Source organism: Accipiter gentilis, chromosome 8 (assembly GCF_929443795.1).
Source record: "Accipiter gentilis chromosome 8, bAccGen1.1, whole genome shotgun sequence".
NCBI lineage: Eukaryota > Metazoa > Chordata > Aves > Accipitriformes > Accipitridae > Astur > Astur gentilis.
In genome coordinates, this window is record NC_064887.1 from 7,029,909 (window position 1) to 7,056,865 (window position 26,957).

General features: G+C 45.1%; 1 protein-coding gene across 1 annotated transcript in view; it reads left to right on the forward strand.

Moving 5' to 3' along the window:
• Nucleotides 1–26,957, forward strand: part of LRP8 (LDL receptor related protein 8) — a 201,310-nt gene that overhangs the window by 165,580 nt on the left and 8,773 nt on the right. The window contains exons 5-16 of the mRNA XM_049809176.1: nt 3,598–3,960; nt 10,427–10,549; nt 10,902–11,024; nt 13,921–14,040; nt 14,170–14,295; nt 16,197–16,368; nt 19,191–19,418; nt 19,996–20,114; nt 21,595–21,734; nt 24,249–24,390; nt 24,828–24,980; nt 25,624–25,854. Of these exons, the coding sequence (XP_049665133.1) occupies nt 3,598–3,960; nt 10,427–10,549; nt 10,902–11,024; nt 13,921–14,040; nt 14,170–14,295; nt 16,197–16,368; nt 19,191–19,418; nt 19,996–20,114; nt 21,595–21,734; nt 24,249–24,390; nt 24,828–24,980; nt 25,624–25,854 (2,040 nt within the window). The remainder of the gene's footprint in view (nt 1–3,597; nt 3,961–10,426; nt 10,550–10,901; nt 11,025–13,920; nt 14,041–14,169; nt 14,296–16,196; nt 16,369–19,190; nt 19,419–19,995; nt 20,115–21,594; nt 21,735–24,248; nt 24,391–24,827; nt 24,981–25,623; nt 25,855–26,957) is intronic.

A 26,957-nucleotide genomic window follows, 5' to 3' on the forward strand; every position in this document is an offset into this window, starting at 1 on the left:
ATTTATGAAAGGAGATGTGAGTAAACTGTCCCTGGGACTTTACTTCCCCATCCTCATCTCCCCAGGTGCTACGTAAGATAATTTGTAGTGCTGCTTTTTATTAGGTTCTTCAAACCAGCACCAAACCATGCAGCACGGACCCCAAAGAGCATGAGCATGCTGGCTCTTGTCTAGGTACAGAGGAATTGTAAGCAGCTTTTCTCCTCTGTTGCCTGTTTGTGCCAGAGCAAGTCCCTGAGTGGCTGGAAGCTGCAGACGTTGCTTTATCCTAGCATGCCCTGCGGATTTTAGCTGTCAGAGAGGATAACGGAAGAGTGAGAGGAATTGGGACAATATCTGCCTTCCCCTGGCCAGCAGGAGAGCCAGCTGCACAGGGAGACAGAGGTCTCTGCTGGCGGCGTGTGTGACCCAGAAGGAACTGTCCCATTTGAGCTGGCCTGAAGATGGTCATTAGGTCTCTAAGTGAAGAAAAGGACATTTTTATTTCTTGAGTTCACCAGGAGGTGCCTAGAGCAGCCTTCTGCAGTGAGGGACCATGTGCTCCCATTTGGCACTGCCACTGGCTGCTCGTGCACGCACTGCAGTGGCCCCTGTGACAGCTCTGGTGGCTATCCAGCAGCCTCCTTGTCATGGCACAGTGGTAGCAGCCCATCAGTCTTACTGGTTGTCCCAGCAGCGTATGGCTGCTGTAATTGCAGGCAGGAAGACCTGAGCACAAAGAGCTGCTCTTCTGCCTCTCAGGCCTTGTCCCAGTGTAGGTGATGCCCTGTCAGCGCTGGTGTCACTGCCCCTGGCTTTAGCTGTGCCAGTGAGTTGCGGAGATTGATCCCCGCCTAAGGACTCCGGTGGTGGCAAGGGGGAGTTAGCAACAGCCAGACTGCTGTGCTTGTTCAGTGGAGGGAGAACTTGTAGTCTCTAGTGCTGTCATCACACTAAATTTAATTTTTTAAAAGAAATAAAATAATCATGATCATGCGATTTTTCTAGCTAGTAATTCACAAGGTTCACCGAGAAAGTCCTCATGAGAGGTTACAAAAGCTGAACTGCTTCTATTTTCTGGCTGTGATTATCAGTAATTTTATATCTGTACTGGGATTTGTAGGTGCTGAGGAGGAGCTTTTGTGCAAACTTCCATTGTCTGTATCCCACACATATGTTTATCCGTCGCTAATTTGCCAATGCAGCAGATTTCTGAAGGGAAAGGCGTACAGACAGAAGGAGGGGTGGAGGTGGGACCAGGAAAACAACGAGGGGAAAAAAAGATGCGCTCATTACAGTTGGGGGAAAGGAAATTAATGCACATTTGGAGTGTGCAAATCATTACAACCTTGCCCAAAAAATCAGGCATCAAAGGACTATGCAAAATTTTGCTCACTGATCTGTTTCTGAGGGTCATCAAAATAATGCCAGAAAAGCAATTTCTTTTTCTCAGCCTTGATCTGATACAGAAACTGTACATAGCCCTAGAAATATTCCTGTTTCTCACTTCCTTTTTTAAATAGATTGGTAAGATTATAACTGTTGCCTTAAATTTCCACTTGGCGGTTCTATATTACGCATCATCTGAAGAGAGTGTTAGGTTATACAGCTGTGTACTGATCAGTAGGGTTAATAGATTATTTTATTTCTAGTTATGAGATAATGATAGAAAAGTATCAGTGAGGAAAAAGAGCAGAATTTGGGTGAAAACTGGAGCATTTTAATGGTTTCAATTCTGCCATGCAAAAGAGGGGGTTTTTTAGATGCTTCCCCACCAGCCTGTGCTCGTATTTCAGGTGCTTATGAGAGGCATTCATCTCCTAATATTAGTTGTCTGATCTCAGTTCCCTCTGTTTGGAGAGGAGAAATATTAGCCCCTCCAAGGGACAATTCTTATCCCAAGGTAGGTGGCAGGAGTTGCCTGTTGAGGGCACCTCTCTATATCCAAAATACTCCACTGAGTACAGAAGGAGCTGGAGCAATCTGCCTGGACCAGGTGATACTTCAATGTCTAACACTAGGTGCTCATTGGTGACCACACTCTGCTCTGTTGCATTTAATTATTGATGTCAAGTTGGGCACACAGCAGTGTGCAGCTGAGATTCTCTTTAACATTTATCCCTGTTGGAGGGAGCTTGGGTTGTAGCCAGTGCATGGTAGTATTGCACCAAGGAAGGCAAACCTCTTTTTCTTCTATTTAGGCAGATTGCTACTCTGGTAGACATAGTAACATCTGGAAAACCTTGGACTAAATGGGACAGAGCACAGGGCAGGAGGGGAGAAGCATATATATTGTCACACTCTGATGTAAAACTACAGGCTGCTTAGGCAAAGAGATAGAGCCCAGCAAGTTTGCAAGCTAGAATGTAAATAAGTATCCATGTACAAATGAACATGTTCTTAATTGCTAGATAAATAGAGTGTCATTCTCAGGTATAAAACAGACATAATATTTCAGTAGAATACTACTTGAGTTCCTGTCATTGGCTGAAAGCTGGGATATGACAACTCCTTTACAGAGATTCTGCTGCTTTCCAGATGCGCTTGCCATTGCAGCAATCCGTACCATCTGAACTGTGTGGTTTATCACAGGGGCTCTGCAGATACGACAGTAAATAGTTTGCTTCTGAAGACAAAAAGACTGCCAAGTGCAACATGAAAAAAAAAGTTTATTGTAATTTATTTGTATATATTTATTGTAATTTAGCAAAGCCATAACTTTACTGTACATGACTGAAACTGCAGACACAGAATTCTTTTTTAAGTAAATACCTAAAAGTACTTATGGAGAATTTCTTCCAGGGTGTTGGCTCCCCCACACCTTGATGATATAAAGTGACTCTGAACTGCACATTATTGGAGTACCTGAAAGTTTAATTTGAGCAGGCTTTTCTGGTTCAGCTGTCCCGTTAGGCTTGCAGAGAAGAGTACTCCACTCAGCTTCCTATCTGACAAACGCCTCATTTGTATGTTAATGTTGAGTTGTGATTTCCAGAGAAGGCATTCAGTGTGTTGTAAAGGGCCTTACTGGCAGATTGCAGCTAAATTGATGCTCAACTTACTAAATATTTACCCTACACATCCCACTTAATATGTCCAAAACCAGGCACACTGTGAAATCCTGAAACCTGATTCTGTGCTTGCGAAAGTCAGGAAGCTGGTAATGTCAGCGCAAAGCAAATCAAAGCACTGTGCAAGTCCACCGGCACACCTCCGGCCTGCCCTGCAATCTCCCTGCTCTTTCCGAGCCCTCACCCCATACGCTGGGGCTTGCCTGGCTGCTCTTGCCATAACACCAGGGCAGCGCTGCAGGTGGCCCCCCACTTTTCCTACCTGCAGTTCTTGCAGCCCTGCTGTCCCTTCTTCTTCAGGGCTGCCCATTGCCCATAGAGGATGCATCCTATGGCACAGCTGGGGAGATGACCACTGCGTCTTCACCTGCTCCTTGCCATGTAGTTTACCATTGGGGAAAAATGTTTTGGGTTAGGACAGCCAAGGTAATACTTTTGTGCCCTCTCTCTCCCCCTGTCTCAGACATTGCTAATGTGCTAAAGCTGGCACAGTGGTGAGGGGTAGGTTGGAGACCTCACAGCTCACCTGTTTGTTTTTATTCCCAAGCCTGTTCTCCCAATGAGTTCCAGTGCAGTAACAAGTCGTGCATCTCCATCATCTTCGTATGTGATGGTGACAATGACTGCGGGGATGGCAGTGATGAAAGAAAATGCTCCCCTCTGACCTGCAATCCCAATGAGTTCCAGTGTAACAACAGCGTGTGCATCCCAGAGCTGTGGGTCTGTGATAACCAGATGGACTGTGAGGATCAGTCGGACGAGTCCATAGAGAAGTGTGGCTACGACGCCAAGGCCCTCAACACCTGCGCAGCCCATGAGTTCCAGTGCGGCAATGGAGAATGCATCCACCTGAACTGGAAGTGTGACGGGGACGAAGACTGCAAGGACAAGTCTGATGAGCAGGATTGCCGTGAGTGTCTGCAGTGGTAGGGCAGGGCTGAGGGCTATCCTTTGTAGGGGAGAGGGGTAAGAATGCTGCTGTGGGCTGTGTTTTAAGGCGTCTTTGATGTCTGTGCAGCAACTGTGTGCCTGACAAGGAGTGTTTGTGTCCCAAACGGCATGGCTGGGTGCCCCATCCAGCAGGGTCAGGTGTATTCCAGAGTCCTTTTATGCTTTTTTCCTTGAGGATTCAGAGAGGAGGTGCAAGAGCTGTTGGATGGTACCACGCGTCACAAGAGATCTGTTTCACTAGAAAGACAAGGAACAGAAGATGGGAAAAATGTTCAAAGCCCTCAGGCTGCATGGTGAGGTCACAGCCTGGAGGTTAGAAGCCGCAATACTAAAGGGAATATATGATCAGCAGAAAAAAAATAATTAATTTTCTGCCTCTGAAGTTAGAGTATACTGAACAAGGCAGTCAAGAGCAGCACCTCTGAAGAATCCAGTTTGAAATGCACTTTGAACTTGGCTTGATAAAGGCATAGAGCTAATAAATAATGGATTTCTTTTCAGCTGGCTTTATGCATTTAACATGGTGGTGTTGGTGTGCATGGTATTTTGAATGTTTCATCCGTTTTTAGCCACTGAACTGCTCAAGCTGGTCACTCACCTGAGGGGAAAGAGAGAGAGACAAGAAAATAAGAGCAAAATGTTTTGCTAAAATATTCATAGTGACAAGATTGAAATAAAATAAAATATTTACATAGCTGTATATATTTAGCAGCTCTGACATTGGCCACCTCTGGGGAAGAAGGCAGCAACCAGCTGCAGAAACCAGACATTTTTGCAAAGGTACCTAAGAAAATTTACCACTTTTCCCAGCACCATCTTTTCATACCCATGACCACACGCAGTCCAGGCTGGTGAGCTCAGAGCAGCTGTGTGGGAGAGCCCTTCAAGGAGCAGGGGATCAGACTCTCCCAGGCAGAGGCAGGCAGATGTAAATTCAGTGGCTTCTTTAGCAAGAGGAGGGGGATATAGTAAGTCCTGGACACCACTGTTTACACTGCAGGAGAGCAGGGGCATGAGCCACAGGTAACCCTGGAGCTGCTATGCCTTTAAAAGAGCCAAGGACTCTCTTAAAAGAGAAGTGAGAGCAGAGTAGGAGAAGCTGAACATGTTTTGTTAGGAAGAGAGCAGCTTTGCTGGGTACGAGGATATCATCGCTGTCAACCCCGTTCCGAGTAGGCATGGATTAGGTAGGATGTCTTTTCCTTCATCTCCAAGAAGGTGATACAGGAGGTGAAGACCTCTTGGGCAGCAGGTACCCAGGCAGTACTTCCATGGTCCCATGGTCTGAAGTGTCACAGGGACAGCAGAGTCAGGAGACAAAGTTGGTTACTGGCATCCGTTTCAGTATGAAATGACTGTAAGAAAGCCAGGCAGGAGCATGTCCGGTGGAGATGTGCACTGCTAGCTGGGACAGCCTGTGTTATTTGGTGCCTGTTTTCATTCTGAGACCTCCTGCAGACAATCCTGCACTTGTATCCCCTCCGAATCAGGAGGCAGCAGCTAGGCCCACATTACAAACACAGGTGAAGAACTGGTACCTGGCGCAGGGGACTCCCAGCAGAACTGATCTCTGTCCCACAGGTTGCATTCCCTGCAGTGATGGCAGCCTGGCAGGATGGCTGAGTTTAGACAATTCAGGAGACAGAAAGGTGAACTCCCTTTCTATTTCCAAGTGGTAAAAGAGGGGAGCAGGTTACAGATGGAGTTTTCCGATGAAATGTCTCTAAAATTTCAATCCCTGTTGTTCAACTTGAAAGGAATTGTTTTAAGTCTTTTACAGGCCCCATTTTCTTTGACACTCTGCTGGGTGAAAGGAGTGGGACTGTGCCCATGTACCTTGCTGAGGCAGAAAAGGCACTCTGTTCCCCAGCTTCTTTCCTTGATCTGACAGACACCAGCAATATCCAGCTGAGCTCAAACTGCTGATACATGAGGCCCAAAAGGAGCACGGCTCTGACAGCATCCTTCAGCTATAGAGCAGCTTCGCCAAGTAGCACCTCCAGATATGCCAAGGGCAGCCTCTCTGGGGCAGAGGACGCAGCTGGACACCGCTGCAGCACAGCACAGTGCTGACAACCAGTGGAGGAAGGAGGAAATGTGGCAGAAATGACTTGAGACAATTCTATCTCTGACTACGGAAGATTTAGCACTCAAGGTTTTTTTCCAGTAAGTCTCAGTACAGCACAGTGTGCAGCTTACCTACCCAGGAGAAACGAGCATATTAGCTGCTTCTGCTGCCTTCAGTCCTGTGGGCCAGGTAACAGTGGGATTCAAAGCCCCATGTTTTAGCTACTGCAGTGCTCCTCCGTATGGAGTGCCTGGTTCTGCCTTTTACAAAGGGGCAAACTTGGAGTGCAAACTAGGAGTCACCCCAGTGCCACAGAGGTACATAAGCTTGCTGCTGTTTACACTGTGGGGAGGGGAATCTCTAAGGTAGTAGCCAGGAGAGGATTTGCGGCATCATGTAGCTGATGGGTCGACGGGGTCAGTGACAAAACTGATGTGCTTCCCCATCCTAAATGCAGCTGTTGTTTGGGTGCCTGCAGTAAGAAAGTGACTTTTGAGAGCTCTGGAAACTCAGCATCACTGTTCATCTGTCAGACTGCAGAGTTTAGGGATTGACCTTGATGATGTCTTATTCCTCTCCAGAAATTCTCGGAGATCAGTATTGCATTGCACGCGGGGAGTTACAGGTGTATGACACTGCTCCATCCCCTTAGCAACAGGGATGGCACAAGTACCGCTAGGTCTGACTTGATTAAAACTGCAGATATCAGCACTACATCTTCTCTTGCAAATGGGAGTCATATGGGGTTTGCATCGTATAAAATAGAGGGATGGGAACTAATGTTTTAAAAAAAAATGTCATGAGGCCATTACCAGTCATTTGTTATAATCATTTTGGGGTGATAAACAAGTAGAGCAGAAACGAAGGGTGACAATTGGTGAACAGATTTTGGCAGCAAGACAGCAAATAAATAGGAGGGAATGAGCATTTCAGGAAAACTGTGTGAGAACATTGAGTGGTTGGGGTTTTTTCCCTAGCATATATATTCAAATATGTATATATATTTATAAAATGAACATTAGGTTAGATTTATTAGTCTCCAAATCTGGAATGGTTATATTTTAAAATGTCCTTTGCAACTCACATTAGGGTATCCAGAAGGGAGAATAAATAATGCTTACAACTGACAGCTAGAAAACAGATCCCTTGAGACCTGACCTCACACTTTTGTGCCTCTGTCTCCCCATCTTTAAAATGGGATGGATGCATTTTGCAACTGCTGGGGTTTTGAGATTAAGTTCATTTTGGGAGGAAGAAAAACAGGAATACAGAAGAAACGCCGGTTCAGACTTGGAATCTGGAATATATCTGCTGAATTTGAGCAATACAGATTTGTGCCTAGTATTTGCAAATGGGAAGTGTGTCTGTCTGAGTGTGCCTGTTAATTTAGCAGGGCTTTGGTAAACTGTTTCATGCTGGATTTACAGAGCAGACGAGATGGCTATAAAACTGCTGAGATTTCACTGATTTAAACCCTCCAAAATAGCACAGAAATTTTCTGAACATCTTATGCAAATTAACTGCACAGCTCTTCCCTCTTCTTGGCATATTGCTCTGCTTTGGGAATGGCCCTGATGGCAACCTGCTGTCAACTCTGCCAGTGGTGCCGAGATGGGTTTGTGTCCTGGCTTCAGGATAACAAACTTCCTAGCCCTTTCCCCTCAAACTTATGCTCTCCAGGCCAGGTATAAACATAACGTTCTCTCTCCTCCTACTGAAAAACACACCAAAAAATAGAAAAGCTGTATATGCATTTTAATATTTCTGTGATCAATAAGAATTGTTACTGTATCTGCTCTTTTAGATGTCTGTTAAGAGGCTCAGGGGCCATTCCTCAAAGGTCTGAACTTCCACAGCTCTTGTGAAGTGAGAAGTGAGCCAGGAAACCAAGCCCAGTCTCCAAACTTCTGTCTCTTCTTCTTGAAGCAAAAGCTTTGTGCAGTGATATTGTACAGTCCCACATCTGTGTTTTGCAGTCCCTGTAGCAACCGAGCTAAGAGCTGTGCTGTCATTTTTCTCTGTCTTGTGGTGTTTGTGCAACATTGTCTTTGCAGTTCCCACAAAATTCTTCATTTTCATTTGTTTTAGGATTAGAAACCTTACTATTTTTAGCATCTAGCTATAACTGCTTTTTAAAGAGCTTTGAAGATTATAGTTGAGGACAATTAGTAGGTTTTATAACGGCTGCCTTCCAAATCTGTAGCTGTTGTCATGCAGATTTACTTGATAAACTGGAGACCTGTTCCTGCTCCAGGAAAGACAAGACCACCATTGGTTTTAATTACATGTTACACTTTTGTGGGGGATTAATATTTATAATAAGAAATGGCAACCATCCTTTCCTGTCTCCACATACAGAAGTTGCTACAGAAAAGGTGAAGTAAACTGTTTTTTATAATTGTGGCAAGGGAATTTTCAGCTATACAGTAGGAAAAGCTTTGCAATGACCAAGGTTTAGCTTGGAAGAGGTCGGGATTGCCTAGGGGGAAGGTGGTCTCCCCATCGTCAGGGCTTCTCCAGGCAGGTGGCTGTACATGGCAGGAATGGTTCAAGCAGAAGTACTTCTGCCTCCCTGCAGGAGGTCTTAGTGCCACTTCGAGATCTGTGGTCTGTGATTCTCCCAGACCACAGCTTTGTTTCTTTCTTCCTTCATTTTTCTCCATTTAGAGCAGCAGTTCCCATGTGCTTAGTTTGGAGATGCTGTCCCAGCTGTCCCACTGAGGTTTCCCATTTTTGTGTCCGAGTTTATTAGCTGAAACGTGGCGACACAGCTGGTCCCATAACTATGCTTATTGCTTGGGATTTTTTTCTCGCTTTGCAGCTTTTTATGAATATAGTGCATATGGCTTTCCTCTCCAAGGAGCAGTGCTATTTCCAAACTTTCCTCTTGTGAATACTGTGTATTTCTAAAGGCAGGATTTCTCCCTTCCCCCACCAGCCCTGCAGTTGTGGCTTTTCCTGTCTCTTATGCCCTTCACTGGCTGAAGATGCCCTAGAGCTAAGTCCAGTGAAGCAGTCATGAATCTGGATCCTGTGGGATGCAATCACCAATAATGTTGAGCCTTGGTGCAACTAATACTTTATGGTATCGATGCTGGTTCACTTCATGTCTGTGGCTCTTCTTGGGATATCTGAAAGTAGTAATTTTTGTATTAGAACCAGTTTGACAAATTGTCAAGGAAGGTCTGGCACGTAGCTCTCGCCTCCCATGTAGTAACATCAGTGCTGACCTCCTCTAGCTATTCAGAGGCAGTGATTTTCTGTCGTGTGATACCAGGACGCAATCATGAAGATGGAAAGGCTAGAATCAAGAGCTCTCCAGGGTGTGCTGCCTTAATAGGATTTTAAGAAAACATCTGTAAAACGGTCCCCTCAGAAGTAAGCTGCATAACATGTCTCAGGAATGAGGAGCCTGTTTTGCCAGTGAACTACAGGCTGCAGCCCTTTGCTACCTAGCGAGTGCCTGTACCCTTTGTCAGCACAAGTCTGATTCCAGCTAGGGAGGTCTCTCAAGTAGTGTAACCTTGAGGAAGGAAACGTGACTGCTTTTTAGTATGGTCATTGTAGCTGTCTGGTTTATTTTTTTACCCAACTCTGCTGTTCATCAGGTCTGGTTTGAGTCTGTAATAATCTCACCCAGGCAAATGAGCTTCAGGCTTGAAACCTGGCCTGACACTGGCGATGTTTTTGGCCTGTAACCCCCAGAAACACCAAGCTGTAGTGCAGTGGAGCTCTTCTGCCTTCCAGTGGTCTGTTAGCTCATGGGCATTTAGTAACCCAAATGATCATGTCTGTGTTGCTAGCTTTGTCCCTAGTGTGACCACATTGGCTTTGGAAGAGAGTCAATACATGTGTCTTGCCTATGCCCTTAGCCTGAATGTGTTTTGAAATACATCTTAAATATAATTTTTTCTGAAGGAAGGCAAGTTGAGGAGCAGTTGCCTTTGCCTACCCAGTGCCACTCTGTACTCCCAGCTAGAAAGCAGCCTGGCCTCTTGCATAGACTGAAGACCCCAGAGGGGCTCCACTGCCAATAGTTTTGCTGCCTGCTTGCTTTCTTATGTCTCACCCAAGAAGCTTACTGCCTGCACTGATTCTATTTTGACTAGATCTGCTCATATGGGCCTTGGGGCTCTTTTCCCAAGGATGTAGAGGTGATCTGGCATGGCAGAGGGGCGCAGGAAGACAGTGGCTGAGGCAGCTGCTGTCTCTGTTCCTTTGGTAGAAGCAGCCAATGCTCTGTGACATTTGCTAGCAGGGTGCAAAACTCCAGCAGTGTCAGAGATACATGGCTAAAAGGTCCCCCACAAAATACTCAAGTTCTGTGTGGCTAATGCTTGAATGTGTTGTCTTAAAGCCCTGGTGACCTGCCGGCCAGATGAATTCCAGTGTGGTGATGGGACCTGTATCCACGGAGCAAAGCAGTGTGACAAGGCGCACGACTGTCCTGACAACAGTGACGAGGCAGGCTGCATCCAAGGTAGGTACAGGCAGCTCTGCACTCCTTATGCTCCATGGCGTAAGCCTGCGAGAGCTGCGTGGCTATGGGAAAGGGAAGAGGCCTGTGCTGCTCCTCTGGGTTGTGGCAGGCTGCTTCCTGTAGAGAGTTTTAAGCCGTTCTGGCAGTGGGGTTGCTTGGGAGAGATGATTGTGCTGACCAGGCAGACTGCATGACTTGAAAAGTTCCTTGCATGATACTCAGGCTTAATGTTCATTTGCTTAATCCCATCCTACTTCTGCTAATGACACCCTCTTGAAGCTTTGTATCAGGCTTTATGTTGTCATGAGCCTCGTCTAACTTAGTTGCTTTCCTCTCTTGCCCGACATGACAGAGTCAGCATGTGAAAGTCCCAGCAAGTTTCAGTGTAAGAGTGGAGAGTGCATTGACGGAGGCAAAGTGTGCGATTCACATAGAGACTGCAGGGACTGGTCTGACGAGCCTCTGAAAGAATGTGGTACAGTACTTGCCTTCTACGTGTTGCTCCTGTTGTAACTGCTTCCCCTCTCCTCCATCTGGCGCTCACAGCTTTGAGTGTAACCACATGTAGCTGCTAATGCTATTTCTCACTCCACTCCTCTTTCCTTGCCTTTATTCTCTCATCACCCTTCGTATGAATATAATTAGTAGCCTAGTCTGATCATCTGTAAGTTTGAACTGTGCCCTTCTCAGCTCAGCGTTTATTCTTGGAGGGATGTATGAACTGAGCACGGGACTCGGAACCAGGAATTCCCCCTCTCTCCAGATACTAGTGTCCTCAACAGCACAGACCAGTTTATTTAGCCTTACTGCCTAAATTATCTTTGAATTGTAAGATGATGATAAAATCATAAAAATTTAGCATTGGGAACATGCTTTGAAGGTGCAGCAATCACTGAGAGATTACTTCAGCCATTTCTGGGTTTTACATCTTGTTGCTGCTTCCCTTAGAAATGACAGCAGGTTGCTCTCTGCAGCATCCTGCCAGCTCTGGGCTAGTGAGAATGCACAAGCCACAAGAGACAGGTCTGCATTGGGGCTGTCAGAGTCAGCAGAACGGGAAGCCCCGGCCAGAGAGCTGTGCCACTCTCCTTAGGGCAGCCAGTCTCTCGCCTTTCCCAGCAGGCATTGTGGGCACCAGCCCCAATCTGGAGCATTACTCAAACACATTTGGTTTTTTTCCCAAGTGCAGAAATGTTTCAGACAGGCATCCCTTTCCATGACATTGTGGAGCACTAGCAGCGTGGAGCTCAGTGCCTGCCTCTTAAATAACTCACATTCAGGAAGAACTGTCAGTCTCTCCTCTGTATCAGACAAGAATTGTGTGTGCATGCCTAGTGAGGATGCTCTTACCTTGTACTTTCTGTATGCCTTTGCTTTATTCCACACTAACCCACATCTCCCTGTCTTTCTGAGTGGCTGTTGCAACTTGTCTGTCTGTGGAGGTCTCCCAACAAATCTGGCAGCCCAGTTTGTCTTAGGAGACTGGGCAGTGGCACGGCACAGCTGGGCTTGATGCTCAACTTTATGGAGGTGCCGTGGCTGACTTGGTGCAGTCCCAGGCTAGCAGTGAAGTGTCATTTGAGTTAGGAAGCTGAGCAGAGAATAGCCCCCAAGGGAAACATGTTTCTTTGAGAGCGCAGAATGATGTGGATTGCTGTGAATGTAACGCCCACACACAAGTAATCCATGCAGAAGGCAGGAGGTGCAGGACATACTCCTCATCTTGGTGTGTCTGTCTAGCTGTGTGCTAGACAATGCAGTGCCCTCCGAGATTCCCCAAAAAGCACAGCAGAAGACAGAACATCACTTGTCTTCTAGGCAGGCAGTGAATATACTGCTGAAGTTTGGGTAATGGGCAGCAGCTGCCCAGCAGAAAGAGAACAGGCTAATGTCTCTGCCTGGCTCCTCCTCAGCTCCTACTGAGAAGTGCAGCCAGTGAACTAGCACTTGATTTACAGTGTCTAAATCCATTCCACAGAGCACCTCTGAAACCATGGGAATCATCTGAGTGAGGGTTTGCTTGTTAGTCGAAACAGCCTTTGTAGTATTTTGCAGAGAGCAGTTGTGCATGTTTATGACCTCATTTGCTAGAGGCCTGCGCAAGTGTAGGAATAGTTGATATCCAGTAATAAACATCATTGAACAGTGGCAACACACAATGTGACTCTGTGGACACCTTCTTGGAGCCTAGCGAACTTCCTCTATTAATAATGTATTGATATCTATATGTATGTGTGTCTTTGATAGGAAGGTGAAAGCATCCCAGAGCTAAGATGGGGTTCCTTCTGGCATGGTATCTTCCTAGTCTTACTGACTTAATTGGCTTGTGGTTGTTTTCATTTTCTTCCAAGAGCACTGGTTTAATGGCTCTGCTGTACTGCTCACCTGCAGTGTGCAAGGAAGCAAGAAGTATAAGATAAATGAAAAAATTTGCCTTTAAATTGCATTATAGATTGAAGCAATCAGTTTTGCTTGTTCTGGTGAGCCCACTATCCCTGAAATCCCACAGCTTCTGTTCAGCAGTCTTACTTGGGGAGCTGGCTTTCTCTTCACCTTGTGTAGGTTAATTACAACAACAAGAGAAGTTGTTTCTGACAGGAAACCAGCTTTCCTCAACCTCTCATTCAGTTCTATTTACAAGGATCCATTTAGCCTGTTTTCCATTTCAGCACTTGAAAGCAGGATCAGAGAGGTGGCCTTGAATTAGACAGGGACTCAGGAGAGGATGGGGGCCGATGGGCTGATGCAGGCTGCCAGCAGAGACTGTTGTGTGGGACGTCCCTGTGGGAGGACTGTATCTCAGTGCTAATGGAGTATCTCTGCAGACTGCACTTTGGTATTTTCTGGAATTTTCACATAGATCGTTCCTTGGAGCTAGATGGGAAAATAGTACAGTATTTCAAAATAGCTGGCCCCTGGGAGATGAGACTCCCCCAGCATGAATTATTAAAGCTCAGAGACTGTTCAGAAAAGTCAACATGAACCCGTGCATGGGGAAGAAGGAGTCTCCTGGAGACAGCCCTTAGGTCCCTTGGAAGTTTCTCACATGTGGCAGAGCATGCTCAAAGCAGCAGCTCTCTGATGGGATGTGATGCAGAGATTCACATACACTGTGTCCCCAGGGCTCCCTCTTCATTTAGCCACTAGCTTTCAGTCCAAATGATCCTACAGCATTGGTTTGGAATAATAAAGAGCAAAAAAGTGATATGGTGGTGGCTTTCTATGTAAAGTCACTCATGCTCTTTGGGGCCAGCTCCTGGCTACCAAAAGATGATAGATACAGGGAAATTTCTGAGGACGTCTCTTAATTTTATTCAGTCTTACAACTAAAAGCCTTCCTTGGCCATAGATAATCTGTATGTCCCTTCCAGGTATTAATGAATGCTCTATGAACAACGGTGGTTGCTCACACATATGCAAAGACTTGAAGATTGGTTATGAATGTGAATGCCCACCCGGATACAAGCTTCTGGATAAAAAAACGTGTGGAGGTAATTTACATGCAAACAGCAGTCCCTTGTGTTTCACCATAGAGAGACGTGATTATATTCACTTCAGCGTTGCTCCATCACAGATGGTTTGATTTCAAGTTATTGATGGGTTTCAAACACTCCTTTCAGACATAGATGAATGTGAGAATCCAGACGCTTGTAGCCAGATCTGCATTAATTACAAGGGGGACTACAAATGCGAGTGCTACGAGGGATATGAGATGGACACCCTATCCAAGAACTGCAAAGCTGTAGGTAAGACGATGCCACAGGCACTTAAACTCTGCTTGCTCAACATCACAACTCCGATACGAAACTATGCTTGCAGGGCTGAGGCTAGGGGAACAGAAACAAAAGGAACCTAGCAAAGCAAGCAAGCAAAGACGTTTCATATTGAGCAGCACAGAACTGCTGCAGTGATAGCAGATGCGTCTCTAGGCAAGAACTACTGATCATGCAGATCAGAATATTTTAACAGTGTACAGAGCAAGATTACAGTCACTAGTTGGCTGTTTGAAGCTGAAACTAGAAAAGAAAGTCTCTTGACAGGTGTTATTGAAAACAGTGCAGCAAAAACATTTAGTGATAATAGTATTAAAAGGAAGAAAACATCCCAATTAAAGCACAGTAGGTTAGCCACCTCTCCATCCTTCCAGCCTCTTACACAAATACCAGCATAAACAGCAGCAGTTTGCTCGACCTTATTGCAAAAATTAATGTTAATGTCAGAGGGATAGAATGTTGAATTGTGCAAGACTGACCATTAGCCATGCTGTGGGTTTCTTTAATGGAAATAGTGGCTCTCTTGGGGAAAGGCGAGTTACCTACAATGCAAAATTGCTTCTCTAGTGTTATCCTGCACATCAATGTGGCCTCTTTCTTCCCAGGTTCTATATGGTATGCACAGTGTCCTGCTGTCCTCATAGTCTGTTAGTCTCACACCTGCAGTGAGTTAGAACTGACCCAAACCCTGGAACACTGATCTACTTGTTGGTTAGAAAATTCTGTTGTGCCCAAGAGCCTGTGCTGGGAGCCCTGCAGCATGTCGTATTCCAGAGCTAGAACTTTGTCCCAGCTCTTCCCTTTCAGTATCATGTTCCTCAGTCCCCTTTTGTCCTTCCCAGTGGAAGGACACTCTTTGCTAGGATCTTCTACAGGCCACTGTTGGAGACAAACCAGTCTAACCTGCTAAAGCTCATTCTGAGACTCCCATCCTGTCCCTACCTCAAAAAGGGAGGCACAAAAAGAGCAAACTAAAGCTTTAGCTTTTGGACTTGCAGCTTATTTCAGTGACACTTAAGAACACAGAGAATCACGTGCTCTGCTACTTGCAGAGGGCAAGGATGTGTACCTCCTGGTCTGAGCCTAGAGACGTAGGTGTCTGCCTCCTACGGTAGGAGACTGGCCTCCGTGCGGCCCACTGTTTATAACCTTGGAGGCTAAGGTGCTGGCTGTGGTCTTCTAAGCAAAATAATTGTTGGGTTTCTACGTGTCCTGCTCTCCTGTCTTTTGGAAAATTCAGGTCAACTTTATGCTTCTTGAGAGGCTGTGACCTGGGCTGGCCTGAGATCCATTACTGCAGTAGCAGTACCACCAGCACCCAGGCTGCAAGTTCTGGCCCCATTAAAAAAGAGACGTGAACTGCCAGAGCCCAAGTGTTTGGGCGGACTGTGCAAGTTCTGCATGTACATGACAGTCTAAAATTCCTCCCTGGCAACCACTCCTGGCTTTGCTGGATTCAATGTGGCTCTATCATGCCTCAAGTCTGGCTGCCTCCCTTCCCTCCAGCCAGTCCAGAGGGCTGTCTCTTCCTTGTCCTGGCCATGAGTCACCAAAATCTAGCCTGTGTAGTTTTTATCTAAAATGTATAATTGAAAGTGAGGACATTCCCCAGAGTTTTGCTTGTGGCTTAGCAGAATGGGCAGACCGAGAGCCAGTGTGCATCTAGTGACCACAGAGGTGCTGCGGTTCTCCATGTCTGCGTGTGATAGCTCTGTCTCTGGAAGCTGTTTACACTTGCTGCTCGTGTGGTATAAAGCTTCCTCACAAAGCAGTAAGTATCAGTGACCTGTAGTTCTGTTGTTTGAGAAATGAAAGCTGAATCCAGCTCTTTGGTCAGCTGCTAAAATGATAAATGCACTGATTTTCTGCGGTAGGCAAGAGCCCATACCTGATCTTCACCAATCGCCATGAGGTCCGTAAGATAGACCTGGTGAAAAGGGATTACTCTCGCATCATCCCCATGCTGAAGAATGTCGTGGCACTGGACGTGGAGGTGTCAACAAACAGAATATATTGGTGTGATTTGTTCTATCGAAAAATCTACAGGTAAGGGGCAAGAGAAGATGTGTGTTCTGGTACCTTTGCAAAGCTATGGTTCAATCTGTACCCCTTCAGGACAATCTGCAGAGAACTATGCAGGGTATAGTGAACCTGAGAGCTTTTCTTCCCTGTCTGGATTATCTGTTGTGGCCCAGACTTTGTAAGCTTTTTTTAGGAACTGATAAAGAAATCGAGGGCTCGTGCAGTTATCTGGTTTGATACTACAGGAAGGCTTTTTGTCAATAATAGATCCTGCTGCATTTGTGCAATTACACCTCGACTCTTGTTTACTGTATCATAATGCTAAGTGATGCTGCATGAGACTGCTGCTGTGCTGTGTGCTGGCTGTACGTGAAACCACAAAGGACCTACCATCTGAAAGCACAAAGGCAGCAAATGGTGGGAGCAAGGAGGTAGCAACACAGCTACTAGCTGCCCATTGTAGCCTCTGGTAGACTGGATTTAAATTCACAGCACTTGACCACAGTACGCATTTGGTAATTCTCATTCTCTCTCCTCCTTCAGTTGTTTTTATGGCATCTATCACAGCATTATGTACCAGGGCTTGTGAGTGTGCCTAGTCGAAAATGCATTTAATTTATGCGCTCAAAATCCCCCAAATATATTCTGATTTGCATAGCTATTGCACCCTATTGCAGCTTCTACAGTGATTTGTTCTGGATTTTAGCTAATGATCAGGCAAAGGTCGATTGGTTTTGGTGTGTGGGAGCCAAGCCAGGGTTTCTGCAGGCTGTGGTAGCTCCCATGCCATTGGCAGGGAAATTTGCCCAGGCTGTGCCGAGTATTAAGCACTGAAGTAACCAGGCAGGTATGCTGAGCAGGCCTGTGGGGCTCTGAAAATGGGGAGATGGTTCAGAAGAAAGCTGGCTGCTTTCACTGTGTCTGATTCTGTAGGCACAAGCAATGGTGGGTAAGGGCTTTGTATTCACACCCAAAGAATTATTCAAGACACACTGCTCCTTCTGCAGCGCTCCGACAGTGAATGTCCTGGGGCACTGGGGGCCACTGAACAGTGTTCATACCCTGAACATGGCTGATACCAAGCCTTTTTCCAAACAGCAGAATGTTTCTCTTTCTTACTCCTGCTTGCATAAGTTTCATTCTAAGTCCCACCTTTTCTGCAGAGCAAGCTGTGCAATTATAACTTCTTAACAATTAATGTTCCTGTTTAAGATACTGCTACTATCACTAATATCAAACACTTCTAAACAAAAGGCCACCATGTCCTTCCAGCAGAGAGCAGGACTCCACCTGCAGGAGTCCTCTGGGGAAAAGCAGTCTATAGTTGAGAGGCTATTGCAAGGTGGAAACTATGGTACCAGAGGTATTTGCTGGCAAGAGATCCCATCTTTCTTAATGCTTACTTCACTTGCCCTTCCAGATCCTCTTCTATTGAGGTGATGTCCCCTTTGGGGTGTCAGAAGATCTTGTACACTATTTAGTTACTGGGACAATTGAAATGTCACCTGTATTTCAGCCCTCCCATTCTGAAAGCTGCAGGAGCCTCTCTTGGCTTCCCCACCAGTGCAGTGAGTCACGTTGAGGGTACAGCGCAGCAGCTCACCGCAGTGGTGGACGGGAAGTATTGAACATGACTGTTTAACTGGGGAGGAATTAACTGACTTGGAGTTGTGTAGTTAGAACATGTAGTGCTTGTCAGACAGAAACAACAGAGTCTTGGGAACACTGTCAGATGCCCTGCAGAACCTCGATGGTACCATTCATTTGGTGTTGGGTCAGAGAGACACCAAAACCATTCCTTGTAGTGAAGATGCAGTGGCGTGCTGTTAATCCAGGCTGACTCTGCATAGCCATTCCAGCCTGGGCCGCAGACCATAAAACAGTGTCAAGTATTCCTGGTTTTAGACATTTGTTTCTAAGTCTCTAATCTGATACTTGAGAGCTTAGCTCCTGTACGACTTATCTTATTCTATGACCAAAGGCAGGATGGCCAGTGAACAGGAGATTGAAACCATCCTGCAGATTCAAAGGGGGGGGGGGGGGGGCAGAAACTTTCTGCTGTTTTGTAACTTAAAATTTTAAGATGTACCAAGTTACTCTAGGAGCCAGACCAAGCTCTTAGAAACACTGATGCAAACTCAGAATAACTCCATTTCAGTTCACTCAGTGCAATTGATATTGGTGCAGGGGCAACAGAGCAGAATCAGCCTGTGTGCTTGTAGGAGCAATGTTGAGTTACTTATGAAACATCCTTGTGGAGTTTGCTGCCTTTCATTAGTGTTTTGAAAGATTTTGAGGCTGCCACTGATGTTTAGTGAACATTTCTTTGTATCTAACGAGATCACTTGCTAAATTAGTACAGCTCCATGAATTCCTTTGATGAATCGTAATTAGTTACACAGGTCCTAATTCTGCAATACAGTTAAGCATGTTTATTTGCATGCTAAGTTCAACTCTGTTCAGCAGAGCACTGGAGATTGTATTTCTAATGTCCATAAATCCCATGAATGGATGCTATTGAAATTGACAGGCCTGATGTAAAATGTTTTGCTGAATCATGCAGTTATAGCAGGAAGCAGGTAGAAAAATAAAATGACAGTTCCCTGTTCTGGAAATGCTTGCCATCCAGATATAGGGAAATAAGAACGAGTTGTAGGAGAAAGCAGAACATTGCACCATGCAGCCATAAGGGTTTCTATGTCAATCATGCTGCCATGTGTACTTTCTTTCCATGGGGTTGCAGTGGTGCTACCTGGCCTTCAGCTGTCAGAGGTCCAACCCCACGCACATGTGCACGGCCCCCTCTATGCCATGTGTCAGTCCAGTGATGAGTCCTGTCTTTGCAGTGCCTACATAGACAAAGCAAGTGACACAGCTGAGCAGGTGATTTTGATAGACAGCCAGCTGAACTCTCCTGAAGGACTGGCAATAGACTGGGTTCATAAGAATATCTACTGGACGGATTCTGGAAACAAGACCATCTCAGTGGCCACTGCAGATGGAAGCAGGAGGAGGACACTTTTCAACAGTGACCTCAGTGAGCCAAGAGCCATTGCTGTTGATCCCACACGGAGGTAGGTGTAACGACCACAAGCACTCCCTTTGCCAACAGAGCAAAGTCTCTTTCTCCAGTCTTTCTGCCTCTCTTACAAACTTGTGGGTGGTTCTCATCAAGAGTTCAGATGCCCTTTAAGATAGATACATCCAATGAACTTAAATGGGACTGCTGAGATGGTTCAACTAACTCTTCGCAAGGCCACTGCTGTTAAAGAAAGTTCTGAAAATAATGGTCAGGTAATGTGTTCGATGGGCTTGAGCTGGTCCAGACACATAGGTTGTGCTGGGAAATGAAGTAGTCTGTTTGAGGTGTATGGGCTGCTTGGATAAGTGAAGTCCTCATACCTAGCAGACACACCAGGAGATAGTTTGCGTGGGGTTACTACGGTGAGATTTTGCATTCTGGTGCAAGTTTTGCGGCAGAGGACCCTGTGGGCCAGTATGTGGCTCCACTAGGTGCAGTATCAGAATTTACTGAAGTGGCTGAGGGGCTTTGCTATAATGAGAGAACAGGGCACCTCCTACTCCGATTAGCAGTGCAGATTTCTTACACTAGAGTCTAATTTACTGTTTTCTTGCATCTGCCTCTTGCAGGTTCATGTACTGGTCTGACTGGGGAGACAAAGCTAAGATCGAGAAATCTGGCCTGAATGGCATGGGGCGGCAAGTGCTGGTGACTGACAACATTGAGTGGCCAAATGGCATCACACTTGGTAAGTGCCCAGGTTAGAGCTATAGCATCTACTAAGGCTGATGTAAATTTATTTTTATTGTTAAATAGGAAAACAAAACCGTAAGCGCACAAAGGCACCTCACACAAAAATCCTGGAAATACTTACTGCTCCCCAACACGAGCGATTTTATTTCAGAGCAAGCATAGGCAGTAAGTCTTGCCACAGTCAGAACCTCATACTACAGGAGCTTTTAGGTTGCTTTTAGGTGTGCCTTAAGGCAAAGGGAAGTTTTGGGGGAGGATGCAGAGCTGCAACAACCCTTTGGAGGTCCAGGAAGCATCAGAGAGTCCTTGGTGTTAGTGTCTCTGGACTTGGATCTGTCTTGGAAGCAGTGTCAAGATACTTCATTGGACTGATTAATGCATGGTATGTCAAGGAAAGAGACACAGCCTGCAGAGCCCATTCCCCATCAACATGCCTGCCTAGCTGCTCTGGGTGGGGGTAGTGAGATGGAACCCATCTTGGCCCTGTGTCCTGCTGGCACACAGAGGGCTGCGGTCATTCTTGCAGCCACACCAAGTTGCAGGAGTAGAAAGGAGGTTTCCCTCGGGGCAGCAGGGGACAGCCTCCTCTGGAGTTACAGCCATATGTGTAGAATGCCATGCAGAGGTGAAGTTCTCTGCTTGGTTTCATATTTGAAAATTCTGGCCGTGACAAGGACGTAGGAGAAAATGCTGCTACCATTGCATAGGGCTGAAGTGCTACTGCTGTGAACAAATAATGTTATCCTTTATTAATTAAGAAATTAATTACTGACTTGTTTAATTACAGAACTTGTTTTGTGTTGGCACTCATCCACTTGCATTCTGTTTAGTGAATCTCATCCAAAATGAGTGAATTTGCTCCAGGAAGAGAAATGCAGTGCTTAGCATTCTAAATAACATTGGATCCTTCCCTCCCACTCTTACCTGCACCCTTCCCAAAACCTGGCTGGTTGCGGTAGGAGTGTCCCCACCACCAACATTCCCCCAGCCTGCTGCACAAAAGGGGTTTCTGGACCCAGGATTCTTCTTCACTAAAAATGCATAAATTGCACAGCTCCTTCAGAGAGGCATTTCATTTTAATCACAGTTGTTGTTCTCCAGCAAGAGGCTAAGGACTGAATAGCCTTGAGATGGATGAAGCTTCTCACTCGGGCACTGATGGAGTGACTCTGGGAAGCCCAAACTGCTGCTGGCCTGCTCCTCCTGGTAACAAAAGAACCTCATTGTACAAAGCTGTCAGTCAGGCATTACACACACACACACACACCAGAATGTTACTCCTTTTTAATCTTATTTATAGGGTCTTATCCCAGCATATCTGGGCACTGATTCAAAATCAGAACTAGTGTTAAAAAAAAAAAAGGCCCAATAATAAAGAGATTAGTCATGCTGCCAGCAGGAAAAACATGCTGGGAAAGAGAAAAAGAGTTGCAGGACATGTGTGTAATTTTGCTTCATTGTGTTTCACTTCTCAGATTTGCTGAATCAGCGTCTCTACTGGGTAGACTCCAAATTGCATTCACTGTCCTGCATTGATTTCAATGGCAGCAACAGAAAAGTTCTGATCTCTTCTGTTGACGATCTGAGCCATCCTTTTGGCTTAGCAGTGTTTGAGGTAAGAGTCAAAAACGGATGCAGAACAGACTGAAGACTGCAAGAGGTCTCAGAGCTTTTCTTGATTAAAAGCTCTGCCTTTTGCATAGCACAGAAAGCTCAGCAAGGGTGTTTGCTGCTATAGAAACCGATTAACCTGGTGTGGCTTCAGCAGGGAAAATTGTTTTCTAAAGCCCTTAATCAGGAGCAATGCATTGTCTCATGCTTTTCCCTAATGCAGTATCAGTGCATCCATGAGGGGTAGGTGGTGCCCACCATAATACCTCCCACAGAATTGGAACACGGGTAATGGCTTTTCCTTGATTTGAGTTGAGCCAACTGTCCATACAAAGGCCAAAACTATTAGCAATATTAGCAAGGGAAGGGAGAAGCCACTTACTGTGATCAGCAGGTGGGACAAGCATTCACTCAGTGACACTGCAACATGGCTCTCATCTTTTGAAATTCAGACTTTGAGGGGAGCTGCGTGGGCTCAGAGCAGCCCCCGGGCCTGCAGTGGAACACTCTGCTGCTCACAGTAGCTTTGTTTCACACCATTTTTGCATACCTGTGTTGCATTTTCTGGTGCCAGCAGAACCCTCAGGGGAGGACGGCCCCTTAAATTTTGCTGTATTGGCTAGTTGTTTCTGTTGTCCATCCCAGCATCTGCAGAAGTATCCTCAGAAATGTTTTTACCTCTCAGGAGTCGCAAGGCTTCAGCTGGGAGTATCTGTGCTGGCAAGGCACTGGCAGGGCTCCCCCTGCAGTCACTGTGCTCCAGTGCCTTGCCGAGGTTGGGGACTTGGCATTAAAAAGGTGCTTGTTCACCTAGTTGTGAACGGGTCAGGTAATTAATTCTCTTTCAGGCTGAACTGCTCTAGTTAAGAGCCACAAACCCTGCCACACATTAGAGAAACTCCCCTGTGCCCAAAATTACAGCTCTGCTACAAAGACATAAGCCTGTTTTTACAAAGGCTTCCAACTCCTACTTAAGCATGTTCCCCTGAAAACCCAGTTAGTCTTGTAAATTCACTATTCTTTTCCCATTCAGCGTCACACTGTAGCCTCACTAAAAGCAGCGCAGTAATTAATTAAATAGTACAGTGTGGACCCTCAAATGTCATCAGGGAAGAACTAAGACCTGCTGAGATCTGCAGAAATTACTACATAAATGGGCATCTGCATTTCTGCCATTAGTTTATACAGAGCTATCCAGTGGCAGGGCCCAGGGCTAACAGCTTCCTTGCAGTTTGGAACTCGTGCTTAAGATCTAAAGCATGTGTTGGAAACTGTGTTCCCCATCCTCTCTCAGGAGTACTCCAGGGGGATGGAAGACATAATTCAGATCCCTGCTTTGCCTGGGTGGAAGCAGTGAGATGATCCAGCTCTTCCCCTCTTCCTCCCCTGTTAGAGGATTGACAAGTATCACTAGCCTGGGGCACTGACGTGTTTTCTCCTGTAGCTCAGCTCCTCTCTGAGATTATTTAAATGATTATGGGAACAAAAGCTTCAACTTTAGCACCTCACTCTAGGTAAGCTATAGCAGAGAAAGGTGTCTGATTAGCTCCCTGTCAAGGTGTGTGTCTGCCTCCTTTCTTTTCATTTCATTTAACTAGGTTGGCTTTTGACACAGCAAAATGTCCTTCCTTAAAACCCTTATCCCTCCTGTCCAATATCTAGGACAGGATATCTAGGCATCTAACTTTGGGCACAGGTTTCCCCAAGACATTGCTGTTCTTCAGTTTTATGCTCATCAGTAGTGTTTGGAAGGATCTCTTGGGTTATTTAACCTCTGTACATGCTTCCTTATCTGAATGGCTGGTTAGAATAAGAGACAATCCTTTTGCTTTTGATAATTTGCCCTTGTTCTCCATCAGTGTGGCTTTCCTTACTGAAATACATGTGTGTGTTAGCAGGCAGCAGCATACATAGCTGACCGAGCAACTAAATACTGTCTGATAACTGCAATTCCTGTGTACTTCCTTGACCAGTTATTTTGCATCTTCAATCATAGTATGCCATGCAAAAGATATTAATAAAAAAGAAAAATAGATACTCCATCTTCCAGGTATGCTCTAGTCACTGGCCTCTTCATAGATACCTGTTTAATGCAGGTCTTATCTTTGGAAAGGAGAAAAAAAATAAGCCAAGAGAACCAAAGTTTCTAGTACAGTCCGTCGGTTATGCTCATGATCCACCCTGTCTTTTTAAAAAAAAAAAAAAAAAAAAAGTTCAGAAACAGAATGGATGCAACTCTTCTGTACTCAACCAAAGTTCTGCTCCCTCATCTCAGTCTCACAGCTACTCAAAATTTCTAAGCACTTGATAAATACGTAGGATTGCTGTGCTTTTGAACATTAGAAATGACAAAAAAAAAAAAAAAAAAAAAGGCAAAAAGCTGCAGATAGAAGTAGCACAAACCAAAGGTACCCCAAGGTAGGAACTCAGTGCATTGACTTTGTGACTACTGGAGTATAATCCAACTTGAGTTGGATTTGAGCAGGGCCAGGTCAGAAATCCTGTGCATTTCTTGCAGGACAGAGTGTTCTGGACTGACCTGGAGAATGAAGCAATCTTCAGCGCAAACAGACTGAATGGCTTGGACATCTCCGTTTTGGCAGAAAATCTCAATAATCCTCATGACATCGTGGTATTTCATGAACTAAAGCAGCCCAAAGGTAAGAGATGTCCTCAGGGTATCCCAGCCCTAAATCAGGTTTATTTGAGCTAGTAAATGAAATGCTTCCCGATGGTTCTTGATGAGAGAGAAGGCACAGGTAATAATGCGAAATCAATGCCTAACGTTTGAAGTTCCTGCATAATTAATTCAGCTGCATTTATTGAAAAGTCTGCAATTTGTTAATAGCTGTTTAATTAGCATCTTTGATAACAGTGAGTTACTGTCGTCACTGCGCTGCTTGCCATTCATTATATATTTGGGCAGGTTTTATAGTAGTATGTTTCACTCTACTCCAAACTGTAAAGATGCCTCAGCAGCCCAATTAATTGAGGTAGGGAGTGGAAGGGAGTTTTCTTAGAGGACCTGATCCTTCTTTGCCAAGAACAAGAAATAAATAAATAGAAAAATAACTTGTCTTCTTCCATCCTTGAACAGCTCCAGATTCCTGTGAGCTCAGCCCCCAACCAAATGGAGGCTGTGAGTATTTGTGTCTTCCTGCACCTCAGATATCTCCCCATTCTCCCAAGTATACGTGTGCCTGTCCTGACAATATGTGGCTGGGTCCTGACATGAAAAAATGCTACAAAGGTAAATACAATCACATCACTGTTTTGCTATTCCAACAAAATCATACTTACAGTAAATATATTTCCTGATGGTGGAACACACTAGCTTTTGTATTCTGCTACTTGCTGCCTTCTGAACACAGCATTGTGTGTCCTTCGTTGAAAGCACAACCAGAAAAAGATACAGCAGGAAGATGAAAAAAGGGGTAAGACCCAGCACTAAAAGTGTGAATGGTCAGTAAATCATTAAAATTTGCCACATTATTGCCCTATAGGTACTAGATCTGGATAGGCCACAGTCATTGCTGATAATATCCTGAAGAGATGAGGAGGGGTTTCAATGTAGTTTTCCCTAACATGTTCCCAAAACATGGTACAAATTCAGTATCTTCTGAGGTACTGAAAAAACCCACAAGTTTAACTTCTTAACTACCTTCCACCCAGAGTGCTTTATTACTATTAATAAATTAAGTTTGACTTCAGGAAATAATTTCTGTAGCTTTAGGCAGAGAACTATTGATAGTCCAACTACATGGTAAATAGAACTGGAATTTGATTTCTGCTTCTAATCCATAAACATAACAGTCCCCAGATTTATATCATCATTTGTGATTTGCTTTGTGTACTTACTTTAACCAAATTTCATTGTTGCTCTTGCTTTTCAGATCTTCCAACTGCTTCAACTACTGTACTGGTTTCTACAACTGGAGCATCCCATACTGCTGGTACCACAACCATCGCAACTGTACTTGGCAGTGCCAATACCACCACTGAAGTCATCCCCAAAGCTGTATCAGAAGCGACGATCACCACCCCGAGTTTTCATTTACCTTCTACCACATCCATCCTGATAGATTCCGAGATGACCACTGGAAACAGCAATTTATCACAGCACTGTAAGAGAATGAGATTCCTCTTTTCTTTTTCTATATATACCATATCCCAAAAACTCATGCGCTGGTGTGAGACACGACTTAACATCTGAGTTATAAACAGGTCAGATGCAGGCACATCCTGTTGCATAGTGGGAGATGTCAGGTACTCTTTCCGCAGACATCTGTGAATGATTGCTGATGTGATTCTAGTCACTTGGGCTGTTAAGGAATTTGTATCAGGTTTTCATCCAACACACATGAAACGGGCTCTAGAGATGATGCCCTGAAAGTTCATACTAGTCCTTGCCCTGTGCCTAATACTAGTCCATCCCAGCTTCAGTGCTGTTTGTAGTGCTGCATGCCGTAATATGGATGATTCTACAGGCGCTTCACCTATTTTAACTGTTTAATTATTGTGTGATCCAGCAAAAGTTGTGGGTGAAAAATGCCTCCTGTCCAGCTCTAGCCCTACTGGATGTTTGGAATTACAACAGCCCAAGACAAGCTGTATCCGTTTCGCGTGGCTGTGCTTTGCATGTTAACGTGGCCTGATCCATGACATATGTCTGAAGTTTTGCAGTACCTACCAGCAAAGTATCCCAATGGAGAGCACTAATAGGCTCTCCTCAAGTTCACCCTACATAATGAGTAATGAAACACCAACCTACCATCTCAGTGCTAAGGTAAAGCAGAAAATCTGAACTGCTTTTCCAAAAAAAATTAAAAAAAAATCATTCCAGTCCAGAGAGAAGACTTTACTCTTCAGGACTGTCATTCAAGACCTCAAACAGATCTAGATTGCTTTAAAAACAGTAAAATCCCTCCCCCCAAATGATTCACTGAGCAGAATAAGTAGTTTCCATCGCATCTGGAAACCAAAAAAAACCCATCCCTGTTTGACTAGGGTGCCTAGTTGTAGGAATAGTGATACAGAGCACACTGTACTGCATGTGGGAAAGCCAAATCCAATTTCTGAAATTCAGTCGTGTAAGTTCTTTTTGTGCAAATTTCTTTCAAATGCAATAATTAACTTTTTCATAAGCCATGGAAGCAAGGTGCTTTAATTGTCCACATTTGACATAGTCTGGCTTATTATTAAATAACTATGTAATAGAACAACCTGC